Source organism: Miniopterus natalensis, chromosome 4, assembly GCF_054644295.1.
Source record: "Miniopterus natalensis isolate mMinNat1 chromosome 4, mMinNat1.hap1, whole genome shotgun sequence".
Taxonomy (NCBI): domain Eukaryota; kingdom Metazoa; phylum Chordata; class Mammalia; order Chiroptera; family Miniopteridae; genus Miniopterus; species Miniopterus natalensis.
In genome coordinates this window covers 84,298,245-84,319,894 of record NC_142084.1, presented here as the reverse complement: position 1 = coordinate 84,319,894, position 21,650 = coordinate 84,298,245, and the positions used below count along the sequence as shown (strand labels likewise).

General features: G+C 44.6%; 1 protein-coding gene across 2 annotated transcripts in view; it reads right to left on the bottom strand.

The window, feature by feature from the left end:
* The window catches only part of SGCD (sarcoglycan delta), a 466,324-nt gene that overhangs the window by 98,278 nt on the left and 346,396 nt on the right, over window positions 1-21,650 (bottom strand). For both annotated transcript variants that reach the window (XM_016213628.2, XM_087816943.1), the window contains exons 4-5: window positions 19,022-19,109; window positions 12,436-12,555 (exon numbers count right to left, since the gene is read on the bottom strand). In XM_016213628.2, the coding sequence (XP_016069114.1) occupies window positions 12,436-12,555; window positions 19,022-19,109 (208 nt within the window). The remainder of the gene's footprint in view (window positions 1-12,435; window positions 12,556-19,021; window positions 19,110-21,650) is intronic.

Here is a 21,650-nt window from a genome sequence, read left to right as displayed (position 1 = left end):
CATTTCCTTGGGGAAGACTTCCCTTCTGTGCAAAATTAGGTTAAAATCTCCTAATTTTATGTTTCCATGAGGTTTTGTACTTCCTCTTGATAAGACACATTTTTCTTATGGAAATGTTTAAAACATCTGTCTTTCTTGCTTGGCTGTGGATTCCGGAAAGGTCCCTTTGGTCAGCACAGCAGTTGGCCGGAGAAAGCGCTCAGTTACTATTTTTTGAATGTACTGAATTCATTCTTTAAGTGAGAACTGCTTACATCATGGCTAAAATAATGCCAGAGAGCTTTCCTGTTGCTGTCACTCACTTCCTTTCTTTTCTGACCTGTGGAAGTTCTTGCATCATCAATAACTTCTAAGTGCCTAACTTTACTTGATTTCTCTGGCTTACGCATCAAAATATATCAACTATTCCGATTAACGTTTCAGCCACACCCTGCACAGTACACTTCGGACAGGGAGAAGTCCCTGGGAGGCCCTAGCAGAGCCCTGAGGGGTCTCCTTAACTCAGGCTCTTGGGCAAGTAAGCAATTCCTATTTACTCTATGCTGATAATGACAATCCCTGCCCCAAAGACAAATCTAAATAAGCTTATTCATTGGAAAAACAAGGCCTGCTCATCCCACTCCCTCTGTCACACTGGACCCTGCTCCTGGTTCTGCTGTCCGGGAGGCTGTTGCTCAACCTCTGCTCCCAGGAAGTTTCTCGGGGCCACCTCTGCAGGCTGGTCTCCAGCACCTACCATCAAGTCCTCTCGGCACAAAATAGAAGATAGTCAAATACTCTTATGTTTTTTTGTTTATCTGCATAAGAAATGTTTTCACTGCTATTTAATATTCACTGGGCATGTGCTCTGACACCCTTTAACATACATGACACCCTTTTACCTACTTGAGACCAAAGAGCTTTTGTGCTGTGTCCTTACAGCTGGGCACTGAACTTCGACTGGTGATAGCCGCACAGGGGGTGCTCAACAGGAATCTGTGGAAAGGACAACAGTAACGGGCGCCCATGCATTGGGCCCTTAGCATGTGCGCAGCGCTGTGCCAAGGACTTGACCTGTATTACCACACTGTATGCGGGAAACGTATTTATACGTTTTACGTTGACTGGTAGTAGAGCTCGTGATAAAAACTCCCCGCAAACAGTGTGTTACGTAGGCACTCCCATCACCCTCACAGATATGCAGCGATTTAGAAACAGTGGTTTAGAAGGTTGCGCCACCTGAGCCGGGAGTGGAATCCAGGTAGTCTGTCTCCAAGCTCCGTTTAACCATCTGCTGTCCTGCATGACTTTCCCAGGGACAGGAACGTGGGCCTTTGCTTCTATCCTGTGCCTCAGGGGTCCTGGATATTTTCTCCTCTCTCTCTCCCTATTTCTTTTGTTTGGATGCACCCTCAGCACCTTATCCACTATTTGCCGGGAAGCCAGGGTGCAAAAGGAGTTAGGATTAGAAAGGCAGTACATGGCAAACCATAGAGCAAGGTGGGAGGGAAAGCATGCGGAGGTAAAGAAAGTACTTTCAGAGCCCTTTTCTCCCACTCAAGTAAGGAGAGTTAAACCCTACTTCCCCCTATAAAAGAAAATAAAGTTAATTTCCTTCCCGAGTCTGCACACTGACTTTCTTATTCATGGTGTCATCTCATTAAATTCCTGGTGTCCCTGTGGGACACCAGCATTCCCCTTGGCTTCTGCCGAGAAGCAAGACAAAAAATTTGACTCAGGTGGCTTTCTGGTTGCCTACAAATATTCTGCAGCGGTGAATGTAATTAATGAGAGAGGAAACAATGCAGCTAGGCTGCACGGAAAGCCTCTTGACATAGAAGATGGCCTGGCAGGAGCCTGTGTCCATGTTTGAAAATACTCTGTTCTTGGTACTAACGGGCAGAAGGAAACTTTGATGATAACAACAAACCATCAGATGCCTGAAAGCACATGAGCTGTAGCTTGATAGAGAAAATAAAGTCCTGTCGGTTCCACAAACAAACAAAACCCCCAGAAACATAGCCCTTCCTCCATAAGGGCTGGAATTCGTTTTCTTCAAAGCAGCCAAATCGTGAACCTCATCAACTCCTTAATCGGTCCAGAAAGCTGACAACCAATGTCCCCGGCTGTGAGGAGGGAGACAACGGCCGGGCAGCCAAGAGGTCTGCTAAGGTAAGGAAGGCTGCCGGGACAGCTGGGGACGTTTACACAGGATGATGAATCCATCACACTGATCTTAAATCACATCTGCCTCCTGCCAGAGGGAAGAGGGCGTGGGGCCCAGCAGATGCTTTCCCTCCCGCAGGAATTAGCCCGTGGCCTGAGGGAGAGAGCCGAGCCAGGGCGGCCCTGCACCTGTGTGGGGGGCATGAGACCGGAGGTGGAACCACCCAGGCTCTGGGCGCGCGATCTCTTTTCTTTTGGGGGGAATTGTACTCCCCGTATCATTTCCAATAAAACTCCTTTATTTTCTCTGTTGGAGAGCTGTGCTTCTCCTACTCGCGACGCATCTCTGGTTTATTAAGGTCGGGGTTGTTAATCTGAAACTCTTTTATATTTGGCTTTCTCACTACTCTATTTATGGGAAATGTATCTTTATGGTCTAATGCATTATTCCTGTAAATAATAAACCGGCTTTGGACTGAGGTGCCAGAGAAGGCCTCTTTGACCAGCAGTTGTTTCTAAATAGTCGAATCCCCAGCAGATTTCCTCTGCTGAGATCATGGAGAGCAGGAGGACGTCCCTGGCCTGGGTCAGGCTCTGATTTGTCACCCAAATGTTCCTATTAGGTTGTAGGCTCTCCGCTCCCAAGGATCAATGTCTGAATTATTTGGTTTTCGCCACCATGTAAGAGGAACTGTGCTCCAATTTTACTATCATCCTTCAGCCTCTTGGGCTTCCCTCCACTCACTGGAAGGGAAAGGAGAGTAAGATGCAGGCAGAGCGAATGGGAAGGGGAGGGGATGTTTATTTGGCACCTATACATGCTACCTAGATGATGTGAGGAGCGCAGCCAACATCCCGTGGCTGGTAGGACGGCAGAACCCAGTTTCGTCTCACTCTAAATGCCCTGACTCCCTTCTCCTGGTGAAAGGCAGAGTGGATTAGGAAAAGCAAAGAACATGAGATGGGACCTCTCACTTCTGAAGACACCCCTGGGAGGGCAGCGGTGGCCTCGGTAAGACTGCCCCATAGAGTCCTTTTGAGAAAGAAGTGGGCTGGGGGCTGGAGGCTGCTTGGTGACACTCTGCTGGCTGAGCTCCTCTAAGTTCTTGCTCCAGGACGCCCTTCTAGGCCATCTCCTCTCTGGGGTCCATCTACTCACCTGTGTGTTGACTCACTTATCCCTCTGCTCAACCGGGCATCTCACGGGCTTTCCCCCTGGCATTGCCACTGGACACTTGGCTTCTCCCTTAGAGAGGTCCTTGGTCAATAAGAGTCCAGGGTATCTAAGCTGAACTATTTACCTCCGATCCCAAACCAACAGTTGCTCCCAGAAATTTCTGTTCATGGCATCATAACTGTCTGACTGACAAGTCACACAACAACATCCCAATCTCCCTCTCTTGACCCGCCACATCTAGTTGGTCACCAGGTTCCACTGGTTCTACTTCAAGGTGATCTTTCCCATTCGTACTCTCTTCTCTTTCTACCCTAGTGTAGGTCCCCCGACTCCTCAACAAGGTACCATCACGCTCTCTCAGGTGAGGTGCACCTTCCCCCTCCCTCCTGTCTCTATACCATCAGATTGGTTATGAAACATTCCAGTGTTGGAAATCTTTCAGTCCTCTCATGCGACAACTATTACTGAGCACTTACTATGCACCAGGCACTGTTCTAGACTCTGAAGAGTGTAAGTTCCTGTTGTCATGAAGCTTCCATTCTGATAAGGCGAGGGTGGAAACAAATATACATGTCCACGTACTATGTCATGTTGTGATAACGGAAGAGGCATGAAGGAGAATAAAGGTGCAGACAACGCATCAACAAACCTTCTCTGTAAAGTGCCAAATACTGAATATGTTAGGCTTTGTGATTGGTTTCAACTGCTCCCCTCTGCTGTGGTCGTGTGAAAGCAACCACAGGCAATGCAAATGAGCACCGCTGTGATCCACAAAACCAGGCTGTGGTCTGGGCTTGATCTGGCCCACAGGCCGTACCTGGCCAATTCCTGGTACAGACACTGATAGAGGGCACATGGTATTTTTATAAGGTGGTCAAGAACGGCCTCTTTGATGAAGTGATGCCTGAGCCATAAAGAAAGAAATCTTTTATACTTTGACTACACAGGAGGATTCTATGAAGAGGGAGGGTAAGTGGAAATGCTGGGAGGTGAAAACACCCTTGGTGATGAAGGGAGGGGGCCAGTTTATCTGGAGATGAACAAGCATGGGGGAGACAAGTTATAAAGTATCTTCCACCAACAGGCTTCACAATCTGGGTTCCACTGTCTCATGTCCGTGGTCATGAGTTTCCATGATCACACTTTTGATTAGCACAGTGAATATTTTCTATTTATCTCTTCCCAGCATCCATTCCCTCTCCTGGTAACAACACCCCAATTTTCCTTTGGACAACTCCCCTTCTATCTCACTTTCAGTCATTTCCAATCTTAGCTCTCTGTGTATGTTACATGCCATTGAGTCAGCTCTGTGTCCTGGCAACCCATTGAATGAGTGATGCCCACCAGGTCCTGTCCTCAACAGCCCTACTCAGCTCCTGTAGACTCAGGCCTAGGGCTTGTTTTATGGAGTCAATTTATCTCATGTTTGGTCTTCGTCTTTTCCTGCTGCCTTCTTTTTCCTCCAGCATCACTGTCTTTTCCAAAGCACCCTGCCTTCTCACCATGTGCCTGATGTAGGACAGCTTCAGTTTTGCCATTTTCATCTCCAGCAATGCTTCAGGCTCTAGCAGAAGGGATATGACCCAGGTCACCTTGTTAATGAGAATATTCCATCATCCTGGTCACCACTCATTCAAGGATGGGCACATGGCCCTAGTCAGTCCAGTCAGAGGAAAATCCAGGACTTCACTGGATTTACATTAGGAAGAAAAGCATTCTCTCTGCTCACCAGCAGAGTTGAAGACAAAATGCAAAAATGGAAAATAAAAATGAGAGATGGTAGGAGAAAGAGAGAGACTAAATTTGGGTCACATTATTTGAGCCACTGAATCTACCTTGAAGCCATCTACTGCTGACTTTTTCTATCACACGAGGCAATAAATCTCCCCTCCTGTGGCTTTAGTTGGACTTATGTCATTTAAACCAACTGAGTCCTGACCAGTAAATATGTGCGATTTCATCCACCGAGCAAGAGCTCTCTCTGTTTTCCCCCTAATCCATACTCAAACCTAGTTCAAATGCTCCTTTTATTTAAGAAGTTTTCTAAACTCTCTCTTGGATACCACCTTGCCACAGCTGGATTCTATAATTCTATAGTCTCTTTGTTCTATCCAACCAAACAGCTTGTTTTCTGCTTGGTCTCTCAGATATCTGTATGTGTGTGTCACCTTCCCAATTAGACAGACAGCTCCCTAATAGAGCAGTGACTTTCATCTCTATGTCTCTGATGCCAGCAGTAGTGGTGGTATCATATATATATATATATATATATATATATATATATATATATATATGTGATACACACATTTAATGAATGAACAGCGACTTTCATCTCTATGTCTCTGATGCCAGCAGTAGTGGTGGTATCATATATATTTATATATGTGATACACACATTTAATGAATGAACACTACTAAGAACACCTCACTCCTTTCATCATAATTATCAATGCCAGGTTGCAGTAAAAGTGTTTCATCAAAAACTAATTCAAAAGGCTAAATGTATCATCTGATGTCTTCCTAAAAAAAAAAAAAAAAAAAAGCCATCAGACCACATTTAAATTTCTATAAATCTTATGCTAATTTAAATGGCTTTAGACTTAATTAAAAATGTTTTTCAGTTGATGATAACATAACTTGGATAATTAGCATCAAGTGGCATCTAGAGGACATATTTAAAAATGAATCTAGAGTATAAATAGACCTAATTAATAATTAGAATAACACCTTATAATTATGCTTTGTTTATAAATGCTGTAATGTTCCATTCATTGTTCAATGAAATTGGCCATTAATGAAAATCAAAATTATGTTCTCCCTGCTGTCTCCACCAAGATTCCTCTTAGATGCACTGACATTTATGTTGCCTATTTGCTTGCTGATTTTTAAAGATGATTCCTGTACAATATTTAATAATTTTGTTCTGTAATTAGAGCTAAACTATACTGTGCCTCATCTTGCACACTAATCTTACACCTGTTTTGGTAATTAAATGGATGGGCCTGACTACAAACCTAAATTTTCTTGTGAAGAAATAATTAGATATCTCTGTAATATGGAAAACCCAAAATTGGTACAGACATGCATGCCCATATGAAAGAAGACAGCATCTGGTACCTGAATAAGCGCAAGGCCTTGAAGACAAGGGGGAATGGTGACCCCATACAGAGAGAGGGATGTGGATTCTGGAGAGGCGGGGAGCTGGGTGGGGAGACCTAAGTTCAGCTGTAGGTGATGGAGTTGAAGTGATGGAAAGACAGCCACGCAGGAGAGTCCAGGCTGTTTGGGAATTTGGGATGAGAATTGAGAAGACAATTCAAGGCAAATACAGATTTGGGATCACCTGAAAAGAGCAAATGTTGGAACTGAATGTCACTGAGGGATTTCCCATAGAAACGTGAAAGGGGAAAAATGAGGACTGCACCCTGAGGGGGTCCACCTGTGATGCCAAGTGTGGGTCCATGCCATTTACCCAATGAAAGAAGGGTCAGTGAGGGAGGCAGAGAACCAGTCACATGTGGGAGGAGGGGGGAACAGCAGAAGGCAAAAAAGAGAGGAGTCGCTGAGCAACTGTGGCCTGGTTCTTCCCCACTCACTGTGAGGCCAACGTGCTGTGGGATTTGGAGAAGCTGAGGGTTTCTGTGAGAGAGGCGCTGAGTGTAGTGGGTGAGACTGCCTGGATTCAGATCCTGACTCCACCACGTGGAACTTGGGGCAAGCTGCATATCACTCTGTGCCCCCGTTTGCTCCTCTATCGATCAAGGTGACAAGCTGGGGCCCTCTTTGTAAGGTTAGTTTGGCATCTTGCACAGAGCAAGTCCTCAACAAAAGTTAGCTATATATATCATTGTAACTTTTCTTGACAAAGTTGTAAAACCTGAACCTGAACTCAACTGAAAGCCACCAGAAAGTGGTGACAACGTTGTGACAGTTCAGTAGTTCACAAACTTGAACATACACATCACAATCACCGGGAGGGCTTGTCCAAACACAGCGTGGTGGGCCACAACTCTTCAGCAGTCTGGGGTGGGCCCTGAGTCTGCGTGACTAACGAGAAAACCATAGCTGACTTTCTATCCACACTTTCAGAACCACTGTCTTAGTGAGAGTGCAGGGAGACACTCTACAATTTTAAAAATTCAACCTAGTCCTTCAATCCTTCTATTACCTGAGTCTGACTTGAGAACACAGCTGTACAGGTGTACTCTATTCTGGCACTAGCTGTGTCCAGAAAATCCACTTGCCCAAACTTACCTGATATATGAATGCTCCCACAGGCCCTAAACCAATTTCTCTACAAGGACCTTCTTTCATGAGCACACAAGGGCTGTATAAAATTTTAGGGTCAATGGGTCCCACGAAGCCCAAGTGGACCAACAGAAACAACCAGCAACACAACAATAGTCAGCATGTACTAATAGCATGTACTAAGTGCTCACTGTGTACCACACACTGTGCTATTCACTCTGCATACCTTGTACCCCAAGCTGTCTCCATTGCTATGAGAGCCAGGCATTATTACCCTATGGCACAGAGCTCAAAGATGCTAGAAGGGCAAAGTGACCCAACCAAGAGCACCAGCTGACAAATGAGAGAAACCAAGATTAAACCTGTGCTCTCAACCACTCAACTATATGGCTCTTCCCTGCTTTCTTTCCTCCAGGGAAGACGTGCATACATGGGAGATCAGTGACTACAGTCTGCCTACAGTGACCCCCCATCTCTTTTCCAGGATAAAGTTTCAGATAATTGAACTGTTCTTAGGAGATTGCTAATCCTTTAGCCATACTATTCAAGGAATATACTATTCAAGGTCCTTTGAGCATGCTTAGGGTAGTTACTGTCCTAAAAACTGAATAGGTGGGTATGATTATCCAGAGAAGAATTTAAATAATGACTCTGAGCCCAAGAGTTAAGCTACTATATCCAAGAGGCATCATCTTCTTAGGGTCATTCCTTAGGATCTACTGCTTCTTCCTACGCAACTAAAATAGCTGATTTATTTCCATGTTTCTTATTATATTCATTTATCCTTACTTCCATTCTTTATTTTGTTCACCTCTCTTTTATACATGTGGAAACTAAAGCTTAGAGAGGAAAACAGACATAGGTAGGGTCACCCAGATCCCAGATCGCTGAGCAAGGATTCGAACCCAGGTCTGAGAGACTCCACCATGAAACACGTGCCCTGATTCAAAACTCCCAAGAGCTCGAGCAGTCTGAGCACTCCAAAAGACAAACTTCTCATTAAGCTGAAAGTGAAACTGCCTAAGTTTCTCATTCCGCACCATATGGCTGAATCCCAGCTGACAGGAAGCTCGTTGCTGCAAAACACTAGGCTCGTTTCACTGAGTAGGCTGATGTGGGATTTGTGGGGCGGTCACTTCCTAATCTTCTCAGCACTGGTCTTCATCATGATGCTTTCTTCCTATGTTTTTACATAAAAAAGCAAATGCTCCTAATGATGGAGACAGATTTTATCCTAAATCGTCTCTAAGAGACACATCACAAGCATAAGCAACAACAATGAAAACATCCACCTGCCTTGAGGAGACCAAAAATGACAATAATCTTGCAGCCCTTAGTCTACATGGAGGTGGGGTGGGTGGAGGAAAGTTCTTAAGTGAGTATAGAGTTTCGTACACTAAGATTCAACCAAAGTGTCGGGACACCTCCAATTACCCCGTATCTTTGCAGAGTCAGATTTTAAAGCAGCGGGTTGATTCATGAAGCACTGAGAAACTAGTGGGAAGTGCCAAACACCATTTGTACAAAAGGATCTTGGCCTGAGATACCATCACTCCTTCCCCTGGGCAATTACTTTACAGCTGGGAGAGCAAAGTAGGCCTGAACAAGAGAACAGTCGGGAGTTTGTGTGTGTTTTATTAAACCCCCAAACCTAGAATTAACATGAAAAGTACCATTTCTACAAATAATAGGCAAGGACATTAACTGTGAGAGTTGGAAAGGGTCTTAGAACTACCATATTACACTCAGTTAAGTGCACTGAGGCTGCAGTCCATAGGCAAGGATTTGAACTTGATCTTGGGCCAGTTTCTTCCCTTTTTCAAGCCTTAGTTTACTCATCTGAAAATGGGATACATTTCAGGAGGCAGCAAAGTATAGTGCTTTAAAGTGAAGCAGTCTGCATTCGGAACACCTGGCTGGGAATTCTGGGTCTCACCCTTTACTGTGCATGGCTCAGTTATGTCATCTGTAAAATGAGGGTGATAAAACTGGTGCCTACCTCACAGGGTGTTGGCGACGTGTACATGTAATAGCTTGTATAAAGCATGGGACTCGGATCACAACCAGTGGTCAGCAGACTTCATTTTTTAAATACTATCCACTTAAGAGGTTTTAAAAACAAGCACTAAGAGGTAGTACGTAGGGGGGCATAGGAGGGAGAGAATGAAACTGGACATCCGTGACTCCAATCTCTAACCTCTGCCCCTCCAAAGCCCCACCCACAACCCAGGGCAGTGCTGGCTTTTTATATATTTCATTTTTGGGGGTTTGGCATATAATTTTATTTTTAAAATTATAAATTATGCTGAATTAAAAGAAATTGTTTTTGGAAACTTTTGCTCTAGACAACTCTGGTGTTACACAGATAGGAAAAAGAAAGGGCAAAGGGTGCTGTTCCAGTTCATGCCACAGGGGGCACCTGACCAGGGATTAGCCGTCCCACGTGCTCTGCCTCTGCACCCCGAATTCTCACTTCCATGGAGCCCTGGCAGGGTGGACACTTCCACCTTATGATTCTGCTGAGCCTGATGTTGGTCAGGATGATGCTGAAGCTTTGAGACCGACAGGGGAGCATAATAGGGCCAGTAACAGTCATAGGGAATTCAGGGTCACATACAGGTGGGAGAGTGAGAGGGTGGGATAATTGATGGGGAGGAAGAGGGAGGGGAGAGAGAGACACAGACGGGTCAAGCTGATTGACTGAGGGCAGAGGCGATGACCAGGAGGAGGTCAGCAGTCATGGAGAAGAAAGGAGATGCTTAGTGAAACTAATGATTCCGAGAACAAACAAATTTCCAACTAGCACTTAGTGAACACTTATTTGTTAGCCAACTCCCCACTTTACATAGGTTATTTCATTCCATCCTTCCAATGATTTTATAAGGTAGATACTTCTATTAACCCTCCCCCAATTTTATAGATGAACAGACACAGGCACAGAGAGGTTAGGTAACTTGCTTAAAGACACACAGCTAAGTGAAGGATAGAGATGGGTTAAAATCATAGTGGGTTAATTTCTGAGTTTTTAACCACTACATTTCAGAGACTCTTAGGGATCAATGGAAGGAAAACTAGTATTAGCATTATTAATACAAGCAGTAGCATGAGTATTAGTAGCAGCAGCTACTGTTGACTGAGTACTGTTTTATGATAGGCACTGTGATAAGTACATATAACGTGATCCCACTTAACCGTCAGGGCAACTTGAGACGGTAGATGTTCTTACTCCAGTTGAACAGAAAGGAAAACTGGCTAGGTTGTCTGTAACTTGCCCAAGCTCACAGAGCTAACAGGTGACAGAGCAGGGATTATAATCCAGGTCAGCCCCAGCACCAGAGTTCTTACACCACCATTCTAGATCATGTTAACACTAATTTCCAGTGTTCTCATATTCAACACCTCCAACCATGGGAACCACAGAAATTTCTGCAAAGGTTTTTACAAACACATTCTTCGGTGCTTCCACCAGAGGTTCTACTTTAGTAAGTCATGGTTGGGTCTATGAATCTAAACTTTTCAGAAATTCCCTGAGTGATTTAAAAAATTTTTTTCTAATAAGGCTAAATTCATTCAATAACCTGGTAAAAGTTCTGATAAGTACCCAGCAGTATAAAAAGTACAAAACAGATACGTCAGTTTCTAATATAATGATGACATACGGTACATCCTACAGCAAAGAGATGAAAGGGGCAAAAGAAGACTGGTTGAAGTCTCATGATATAAAAATAAATACAGAAGCAGAGGTGAACCATACTATAGTATATTCTACCACCAATGCTACAGCCAGAAGGTACCAAAAAAGGAACTATTTCCATATAATTCAGGAGGAAGATGGGAAATGGCTGGAACTCTTGCAACACACCTGGAAGGCTGTGGGAGAGCCGCCCAACTCACCGTGCCACCTGCATATCGTGGCTTGTAGTCTTTTCCAAAAGGAAGACATATAAAATTTTAAGTTTAGATGAAGAACTACACAACTACAGGGTTCCCAGTAAAAGTGCCTCATTCCTTATTGTTATTTATATGATCCAATTTTAAAATCCAATTTAAAAAATAAGCACTGAGTCACATTATTACAAGATAGGCAACTGATCCTTGCACATCACGAAAATCTGAACTCGTCATATATTTTCCCCAAACTTTTAAAAAAGAGGCAATGAGAGTACTCTGGTTTGAGTTCAAGTAACAGGCTTTCATAAAGATTTTAGAATTGAAGGGCTCCGTGTTTGGGATTTATTCCCTAACATCTCAATGTTCAGAAAGCCTGACTACAAAGAAGCCAAACCCAAACCAGCCCACTCAGGATTAACATACCTCTTTTCTTTTATTACATCTTTTATTACTTCAATATAGAGTGGGAAAAACAACAACACACCCCAAACTCTAATGGATTAAACAAGTCAAACAATCACTCTATACAGATAAAACCTTCACAAAGGCCAACTGAAGTGATCCGGAGCTAAAATGCAACTGTGCAGATTTTCAGTGAAGTCACCGGTTAAGTAACACAGACAGACACAGGCGATTCTTAAGTTACACTCAGGTTTGGTAACCGCTCTACCACGCATACAGGTCTTGACTGCTTCTAGAGATTGTCCGTTGTGAGGACTGGATGTGCTCTATTGTACTTCCTGGCGTGAGCACACATCCCACCCAAAGCTCAGGGTTGGCAGATGTGCCACTAATGCTACAGCCACCAATGACTTGAGATATTTTCACCAGGAACTAGGTTCTGTGGTGGGGAATTCGGCCACCTTGATTTAAGAGAATCTAGGTAATTGGCCTCAACCTGTTTTCTAGACATCTCTTCACTCTTTTTCCAAAATGTACACAGTAGCGTCAGACCAATGAGAAAGTTTCCTTACCTAAAACTCGCAATCTCTCAGCTCCGACTACCACTTCACTGTTATCTGCAGAGAAGAGCAACTTTCCAGAAACTGTCTTTACTTCAAACCTTTGGCCATACACTTCTACGGCCTTTGGACCTGGAAGGGATAGAAGGAGAATGCATTAGTCTCATTGCATTCAGTTACAAAGAGCTTTTCATAGACCTTTTCACAGAGCGTCTACATCTGAAGGATTGCATTGGACTTTCATGTAAGTGGATTGGTTTTCAGACACCAACCATGAAAGTCAGTCTCCTGACTTTAGCTTGTCAAGTACCTTTCACCATGTGCTCTTGGGCTATGGTTATTTATTTATTTATTTATTTATTTATTATTCTTGCCCGAGGATACTTTTTCCATTGATTCTTTTAGAGATAGTAGAGGGGAGGGAGGAGGAGGGAGAGAAAAAGAGAGAAACATCCATGTGAAAGAGATTGGTTGCCTCCTGCACGCACCCCAACCAGGGCCGGGGATCAAGCCTGCAACAGAGGTACCTGCCCTTGACGGGGAATTGAACCCATGACCCTTTGTTTCTCCGGCCGATGCTATAACCACTGAGCCAAACCAGCCAGGGCTCAGGCTATGATTTTAAAGGCCATTATGTCCTTCCTCCAAACTAATGCTTGAATGAGATGTCCCTCAGTGTAATCACCAAATTACTATCAAATGCTTGTAGGCTCTGGCTTGAACATGTCAAGGCACGGAAGGCTCACACTGGAAGCAGCCAGCTTACCTGTGGCCAGCTCTGAATGATGTAAAGGGTGCTTTCAGTTCAGCTGAGATTTGACTCATGCCGTACCCTTGACCCACTGGCTGCATTTGACACCAGCCAAGTCTATTTCCTTAGTATATAGATCACTCCCTGGCAGGAAAGGTTATAATATCTTGCAATTACTTGCTTAGGAAGTTTTTGAATCTTTTTGCTAGCATTTCATTCCATAAAAAATAAATTTCAGAGCATTTATCATAGGACAACAGATATTATTCTTGAAGGTGGGGCTACAGCTGCATAAAAGGACAAGGCCCCTGATCCCATAGCACTTCTAATGGAGACAGACGGATATAAGTTAAACATTAATAAATAAATAGCTGCAGGGAGTTTGGGTACCATGGAAAAGACACCAACCAGTTAATGTGTTAGAATTCCTAAAAAAACAAAACAGAAAGGAGACATTTCAGTCTGTCTGAGCTAGAGCTACCTGAATACGTGAAGTTCATCAAATAACCCAGAGTGTCCTCAACCTCACTGAATCCAGCTCAATTAAAAGGAATTTATCCTTTGGTCTGGAAATTCACACAGAAAAAAAATTTTGAGGTTAGGGTCCAGAAATCGTATATTTAACCAGAATTTTCTAGGAGAATCTGATGTGGAATTTTTGCTTCCTTCTAGTTATTCATAAAAATATAGTAATAGAAGAGTCCTCATGCTGGCTTGCATGGCTCAGTGGTTGAGCATCAACCAGGAGATTGAGGTTTGATTTCCAGTCAGGGCACATGCCTGGGTTGTGGGCTCAGTCCCCATTGGGGGCTGTGCAGGAGACAGTTGATCAGTGACTCTCTCATCATTGATGTTTCTCTCTCTCTCTCTCCCTCTCCCTTCCTCTCTCTAAAATCAATAAAAACATATTTTAAAAAAAGTGTCCTCATGCCTTCCAGGCAAAAATGGCCAGGAACACATGTGTAGTTGAACAAGTTGGTTTCAGTACTCCTTGCTAGGAGGGAGACACACACCAGGGGAGCCACACGAGGCATGCTGTGATAAGGAAGGACTTATTATACCATATTTGATCTTATAGTAGGTTTTTTTGGGCTTAAGGAAGCAAGACTTCACTTGGAATTAGATGCTGTCAGAAAGTGGCAGTAACTTTATGATTGGTATCTTGATAAATCTTTTCTAGAAGTAGGGAAGACCAGAGCAATGCTAAAGCTGCAATGAGTAAAGCAGCAACAGTCATATCAGCTAGGAGAGAGGAATGTCTGGTCATTTTTGTGGCTGGTGTAAAGGTTTTCATTCTGTCTGAGCTGTCTTTGTTCCATGTTTATCCTTCATGGCCACCGAGTGGCCTTGTCCGGTGTTGATGTTCTGTGAAATTATTTATGGTTCAATGGGAGAACACCACGTCTTAGCTGATAGTTCCCCGCCAGCCCCTGAATGTCTGGGGCTGCTTTCCTCTCTATCAAGGCTATCAGTCTAAAAACCAGAAGACAAGAATTATGTCTCCACTCAATTTCTGATAATGTGACTTCAGGCAAATCATTCAATCTTTCTGAACCTCATTTTCTGCATCTGTAAAATTGTACCAGCAACCTATTCTATCGATCCCATAGGAAGGTTAAAATGATCAGATTATGCTGTTTATAAAAATAACTTTGTAGGCAAAAAATACTATGAAATGTAGGGGAATTGTTCCTGTGATTGTCATTCATTGTTGTGATCATGGCCATCAGTATTTTTCTAATACAGCGGTCACAATACACTGAAATGAATTATGAGAACCTTTAAGGCAGATGCCTCATTCACATGATCATGTGAACTTGGCAGACCTGATCTCTTGCCAGAACATCCACATTAGCCCTCTGATAAAAATAAGAACATTGGAAAAGCTTCTTAATGAGTGGGGAACTGACATAGCAGACACAGCCCAGAATTCCCCAATGACATAGGGCCTGGACATTGTCTCCTCTGACTGCCTTCATGCTGCTGGTGAGAAGAGCAAGTGGCAGGAAGGTTGAGAGTTCTCTCCAGGTCATTGGGTGAGCTAACAGCAGATCTGGGTTTGGAGCTGAGCTTTCATAATTGTTCCACAGAAGAAAAGGGATGTTTACTCATCCAGGAAGGAGAAGGAGTCTGGAGTCAACATGAGGAGCAGATACAAAAGGAGCTTTTGGAAGATGAGGGGAAGAGGGAAGCTGGAGACAAGGACCAGAGAGAGATTCTGAAAGAACATAGATGGACAGGAGGGCAAACTTTGGATTAGTGGTCCTGCAAGGGCTAAGATGCGGCTGCCTTCTTGGTGACAGCCAAACCTGTATTACTTGTCAGTGCTTTGGGGCTGTTACCTTTTTTAGGGGGTTGATTCTGGATCAGGAGGTAAAGCAGTTCTGATGAATAAGTGAATGACCTCGGGATGGGCACAGGTGAGCCCAGTTTGCCCACTGGCAAAGAGGTGGCATGACTAGGGACACAAGTACTTGGACTTTGCCTCCATGAGCCCGGGTAATCACATGAGACATGGCCCCTGTGGAGCTGAGAACACCTGCCTCTGTGTAACCCGTGTTTACGCCGAATTTATGAAAGGTACGTGATACATACAGGAGAGTGTACTGAAGAGGCGGCAGCCATCAGAGAACACAAAGCACAATTAAGTTCTCATGCTTTTGGGGACTTCTCAGAATGTAAAATAGAATCTACCAAGGGTGTAGAAAGCTCATTAACTGGTAGTTTTAGCCAAAACCTCACAGAGAGACTGCTGGCTCAACGGTGCAGATGGCTTGTGCTTTTGTCAGTTTCACCTGGGGCTGCCAAACCTCCCTGGACATGATGAGATCTGAAACAATGATTCTAGAGCAGCGATTTTCAACCGGTGTGCCATGGCACACGGGTGTGCCACAAGAATTTGTAACACATGCAATACCTATTTAGTCAGGGGCACTGCCTCTTTTCCCTTAGACTGTCAAATAAAAAAATGACAACAGCCAAACAATAGCTGTCCCATGTGAATGAGTCAAAATTATACCTATTTTTTGTCATATAGGCAAAACTATATTTTTTGGTGTACTGCAGAATTTTAGTAATTAGTTTGTGTGCCGTGAGATGGAAAAGGCTGAACATCGCTGTTCTGGAGAGAAATGCAAATGGAATTGGGGATTGACTGCTCAGGAGGCCCCTTGGTGAACCCATTGTTCCTCCCTGGGATAGAAAAAAATCATCGTTTGTAATCTGGAACTAATCTCCAGTTAATCCCTCTCTGAGCAGGGCAGTCTGTGGGAAGTGAAGCTCCTTATCCATTAATCTCCTCGACAGGGAGACCTGGAATCCACCGGGCTGTATCCGCAGTGTTCTAAGCAGGCCAGGCACCAACGCGGGAGCTGCAAAGGCCTGCGGTCTACCCAGCCTACTTCCTCTCCCCAGCTCCCTGGATACTGGGTCCCTTCCCCCTTCTGGCAAGATGCAATGGAAGATCCCCCACAATTTTACTTCTTACAGGTCGGAGGGCTTCTTGTTGGGACCCACTACTGAGCAGACACTAAATCGGCAGCAGTCTGCATCACAGGTGCATTTGTGGTCTAGCCTGGGAGCTTAACCAGCGCTTAAAACATTGTTTCATGGGACAAGGTTACCTGAATTGCTAATATTGGAATTTCTCCTGGGCTTCTGAGGCATTCTTTAGGTACACAGGGTGATTCTTGAATCCTCTGGGTTGCCTTAGTAAACCTGGTCTCTCGGACGACAGGAGTCATTTGCTCTCAGGTAAGTACACCACCAAGTATAACAGGCTTTAGAAGAAACAGTCTCCTGAAGCCGCTCTGTGCCATTGACCATGTGCATAAATGTCCACGGAGAGCCCTGAAGGAAAGCTTTAGGGGTGGGGCGTGTGTGTGCACGAGAGCTCAGAACTGCGTTTTGAACAGGTCTGCTCTCCTCTTTAGAAATCATCTTGACAGTCTCTTCCTGGCTAGTGTTGGCTTTTTGATCATCTCATGCTCCTATTATCCATCTTGTGACCGGCCTTAAGAGTTAGGGATAGGTGTGCTGGCTCCCAAGACGGCCTGTCTTGGGCAGGGGGCACAGAAAAACAGAAGACAGGGGGAGAGGTAAGAGAGAGGAGAGAACAGAAGAGGGAAAAGGAAGAGAAGTGGGAGACAGGAGGAAGAAAGAGGGGCAGAGAGAGAGAGGAGAGGAAAGAGGAGAGAGGGGGGAGGAGGGGGGAGAGGGCGGACAGAGCATGACTGGGAGGGAGATCACCTCTGCCTCTTTGCCAGGAGTAGTCATTTGGGCAGTTCCAGCTTTATCAAAACAAAATCTCTCAAGTAAACCAAATCTTCCACTGCGAATAAATGGCAAGTGATCAACAGGCTAAATAAATTCCTTTTGGATGTGGAACTCTGGGAGCTGGAGGTTGGATTTATTTCCCTCCTGGAGGCAATTCTCACACGCTACTTAAATCATTGCTTACTGAAGCTGGTTATTTAATTATTTAGCATTGTGACTGTGGGCCAGATGTTCCATAAGCACCGCTGAGAACCCACTCGCATGCCGGAACGACCTGCTTATGGGTCGCTCCTTCCACCCTCGAGTTCTCCACTGGCAGGCAGTCCAAGTCACCCACGGGCTGCGGACCCCCAGACGGCCATGTGCAGGGCTCCTGTGGGGACAGTGAGGCGCTTTCGTCAGCCAGGCCGGGCACGTAGGCACCCGTTTCCCTGCTGCGTGCGTATTCGCGGGGCTCCAGATGTTTGAGTCACAGTAATATTTCGGGGCACGTGGGCAACTGGCTTCTCGAAACGTCCATCTGTATACTTTTCTCTCGGCCCTGGGGCCAAACAAATGGCATTTTCTGTCTGGAAGTACAATAATGCCGCTCAGACACCCGCACCCCTTTCCCTTTCCACTATGGGGTGCGTGCTGGCTCCTGTTTACTGCTGCTCGTAACATGCAGAGGGGGCACTGGTCACACCACTCAGCACATTGCCACGGCCACGAGGCCCATGTTTATCTCTGTAAGGACCACTGTGTACAATCGATCCTTGTTTACATTTCAGGAAATGCAGCTTAGAACCCAGTGGGCACTTCCCACAGCTGCTAGGCGCAGATCCGCTACATTAAAAGGAACCACACAGCCACATTCAGTGGGGGTCCATCTGCATCTTGCAACTGAGTTAGGTTCAAAGTCAGCACGTATGGCAAATATGGCTGGATTCAAGCTACCGTTAAAAATCTCGTTTATAGCCCGTAAAGTATGCGGGGCATGGTTTTGTGTATACTGTGCTCTCTCTCAATTAATTCAACACACTCGGCTTTTCCTCCAGCGGTGGAGCAGAGCGCTTTTCTGTGGTTGAGCCCCAGAGGAAGCAGCTGGCTTGTGTTTGGGGGCAACGCTACATGAAAAACAAATATCGTTGGATTTGCGTAAGTTAAATGTGTGTATATGAAGATGCTCTACCCTTTGGTAAAATCATGGGACACACACTACCTTCCCTTTCTCCACACTGTAAAACGTGGTAGCAGATATTGCCTTTGTTGTTGTTGTTGTTAATCCTCAGCAGAAGCTATTTTTTCCATTGATTTGTAGAGAGTGGAAGGGAAGGAGGAGCGGGGGGAGAGAGACACATCAACTAGTTGCTTCCTGTGGGGCGGGGATGGAACCTGCCACCCAGGTACCTGCCCTTGACCTGGAATTGAACAGCGACCCTTCAGTGCGAGGACCAAGACTGTCCACTGAGCCACGCCAGCCAGGGCAGACAACGCTTTCTTTAGTTCTCGTGGTGTAACATTCAAGCTTTGCTTCTACATTTTCTGAGTGCGTAGCATGACCAGGTGCTGCTAAGTCCTTTCTTCTCTTACCTGTTATTAGCTGAGTGAGCACTTTAGTCTGGTCATTGAGAATGTTCACTGTCACGTTTCTGGCTGATTTGAAGTACAGGGCATTACCCTGTAATGAGAAAAGAAGAGAAACACATGAAAACAATAGAAGATTTCTAAACAAAACACTGTAATCTCAACTCTTGAAGAGGCTGAACTGATCTTAGCCAAGCTCTAACTGATGCGTCTTTATTTAAAAACTTCAAATGTTTAATGATCCCCACATGTGATAATTAATTGGCATCCATCCAAAAATGGATTTCCTCCAAAGAAATACACAGATAGATATACATTTAACAGAGATTTCCCTAACACACACACACACACACACACACGGTTGAGTCAGAGACAACTGGGCTACATAGAACCCTTTAGAGTTAGCGCTGGTACATGGAATGATCAGGAATGACTGATAATCTAATCCCTCTTTTCCTAGTTTATAATTTGTCCAAAGGAACATGGCAGAGTTCCTTGGAGTTAACGGAGGGCAGAAGGTGTGTGTAAGACAGCCGATGTCTGCCCTCTGGCATGTCCACCGGCTGTGAGAACCCAGGAAGGCGGAAATCTCTTAGTGGAGACTTTCCCCACGCAGGTGCACAAAACCCAGGAGACCAGGCGCCTCCCAGTGCCTCTGTCCCCCCTTTTTCCTTCTCTTGTTTGCAGATTTCTTTTCCTTCAGGCATTCTGTGACTTCCTCCAATTCCCCCTTTATCAAAAAGGCCACCCTCTTTTTCACACCATGGTAGACATTTCTGAGAACAACTCAGAATCAGGGTTGGCAGACTTTTTTGGTATAGGATCTGACAGTAAATAGTTTAGGCTTTGTGGGATGTACAGTTTCTGGGGTAACTACTCAAGTGCTAACTGCTGTTTTGGTGCAGAACAGCCACAGATAACACACAGACAAATGGGTATGGCTGCATCCCCACAAAACTTATTCATAAACAATGACATTCGAATTTCATAGAATTGAAAAATTCAAGCTTAATGTAATCTTACTGTGTCATGAGTAGTCTTCTTATTTTTGCCCCCATCAATCATTTAAAAAATGTAAAAATTAGAGTACCAGAAGGGAGGGGGAGTGGGGGAGTAGGAGAGGGTAAGGGGGCGATAAATGGAGACAAAAGGAGACTTTGGCTGGATGAACACACAATACGATACACAGACGATGCATTATGGAACTGCACACCTGAAACCTATGTAATTTTATTTTTTATATTTTGTAATCCTCCCCCAAGGATATGTTTATTGATTTTTAGAGAGAGGAAGGGGCAACGAGAAAGAGAAACATCAATATGAGAGGGAAATTTCAATCAGTTGCCTCCTGCATGTGCCCCAACTGGGAATTGAACCTGCAACATTTTGGAGTATAGGATGATGCTCTAACCAATGGAGCCACCCAGCCAGGGCACTATATAATTTTATTAACCAATGTCACCCCAATAAATTCAATTAAAAAAAGAAAAAGAAAAAATATATAAACATTATTCCATATGAGAACTGGCAGAGGACTGGATTTAGCCAACAGGCCACAGTTTGCCAACCTCTGGCTTAGAGTTCTCCCTCTCCTGGAGTAAATTAAAGCCATAAACTAAAGGAAGAATCCCTGAGAGAGCATGTCAGTAATCAGATAGTTGTTATTAGGAAAAAAAAGTGGGTATTCTCATCTTTCTAAACTGTTGTTACTACATGGCATATATGTGCCTGAAAATTCAGTAATCCCAACATCCACTGAGTCTCAAACACAGAAAAACCATCGTCGTAAGAGTTGTGAAGAAACTGAAGACAGGCAGGCCTCAGTCATTACTTTTAAAGTCATGTTCCAATGGGAACGATGAGATGGGCATCCATGTGACAGCAGGAGGAGAACAGTAGGGTGATTAGGGAGCTAAAAACAAAGCGTGGGGGAACTTTCCTGAAGGGTGAGATTATTATAGCTGTGGAGTGGGTAGCAAAGGAGGTGTTAATGCTTGAGCTGAGCTTTGAAAAGAACACAGACAGGGTTTTATAAAGACGAAATGAAAAAAGGAGGCCATGGAGATGGGAAGGTGGTGGGCTGGTTGTCTAATGTCTTTTCCGTCTGAAACTGGTGCGTGTAGGACCCAATTAGTGAGCCCAGCCTAGTGCCTGCAAATGGCAGGGCTGTCCCGACAGGCAGCCAACACCCACCCAGACCTGAGGTGCTTTCCACAGGTGAATGGGCGGATGGGTGGCCAATGCCAAGGCATTTTTCCATAGACAAATGGTCTGGAGTTAAGGTCTGTCTCACCCAAGGTCAACTGCTACAATGGATAACAAATGACCCGCTCAGGCCCTAAATAATCAGTAGCCTTGGGTGAGAGCTGCTGTCCCAGTGTTGGGGGAGAGGCAATGACCTCTGCTACATCAGGGCAACCACAGATTCACCATAATGCCCCAGAACGGCTGGCTTCAAATTAACATTTGCCTGATGAAAAAAGTTTGTTTTTTAAATTGGGTCAGAGAAGAAGCAATACATTAAATGTAATATTGACACAAGTTTCCTTCTATCCATTAGAAAACAACAATCAGCCAGAAATAGTTTCTTTGGCATTGCTTCCGGCAGTGCTTAGCGGCTGTACTTACAACTTAA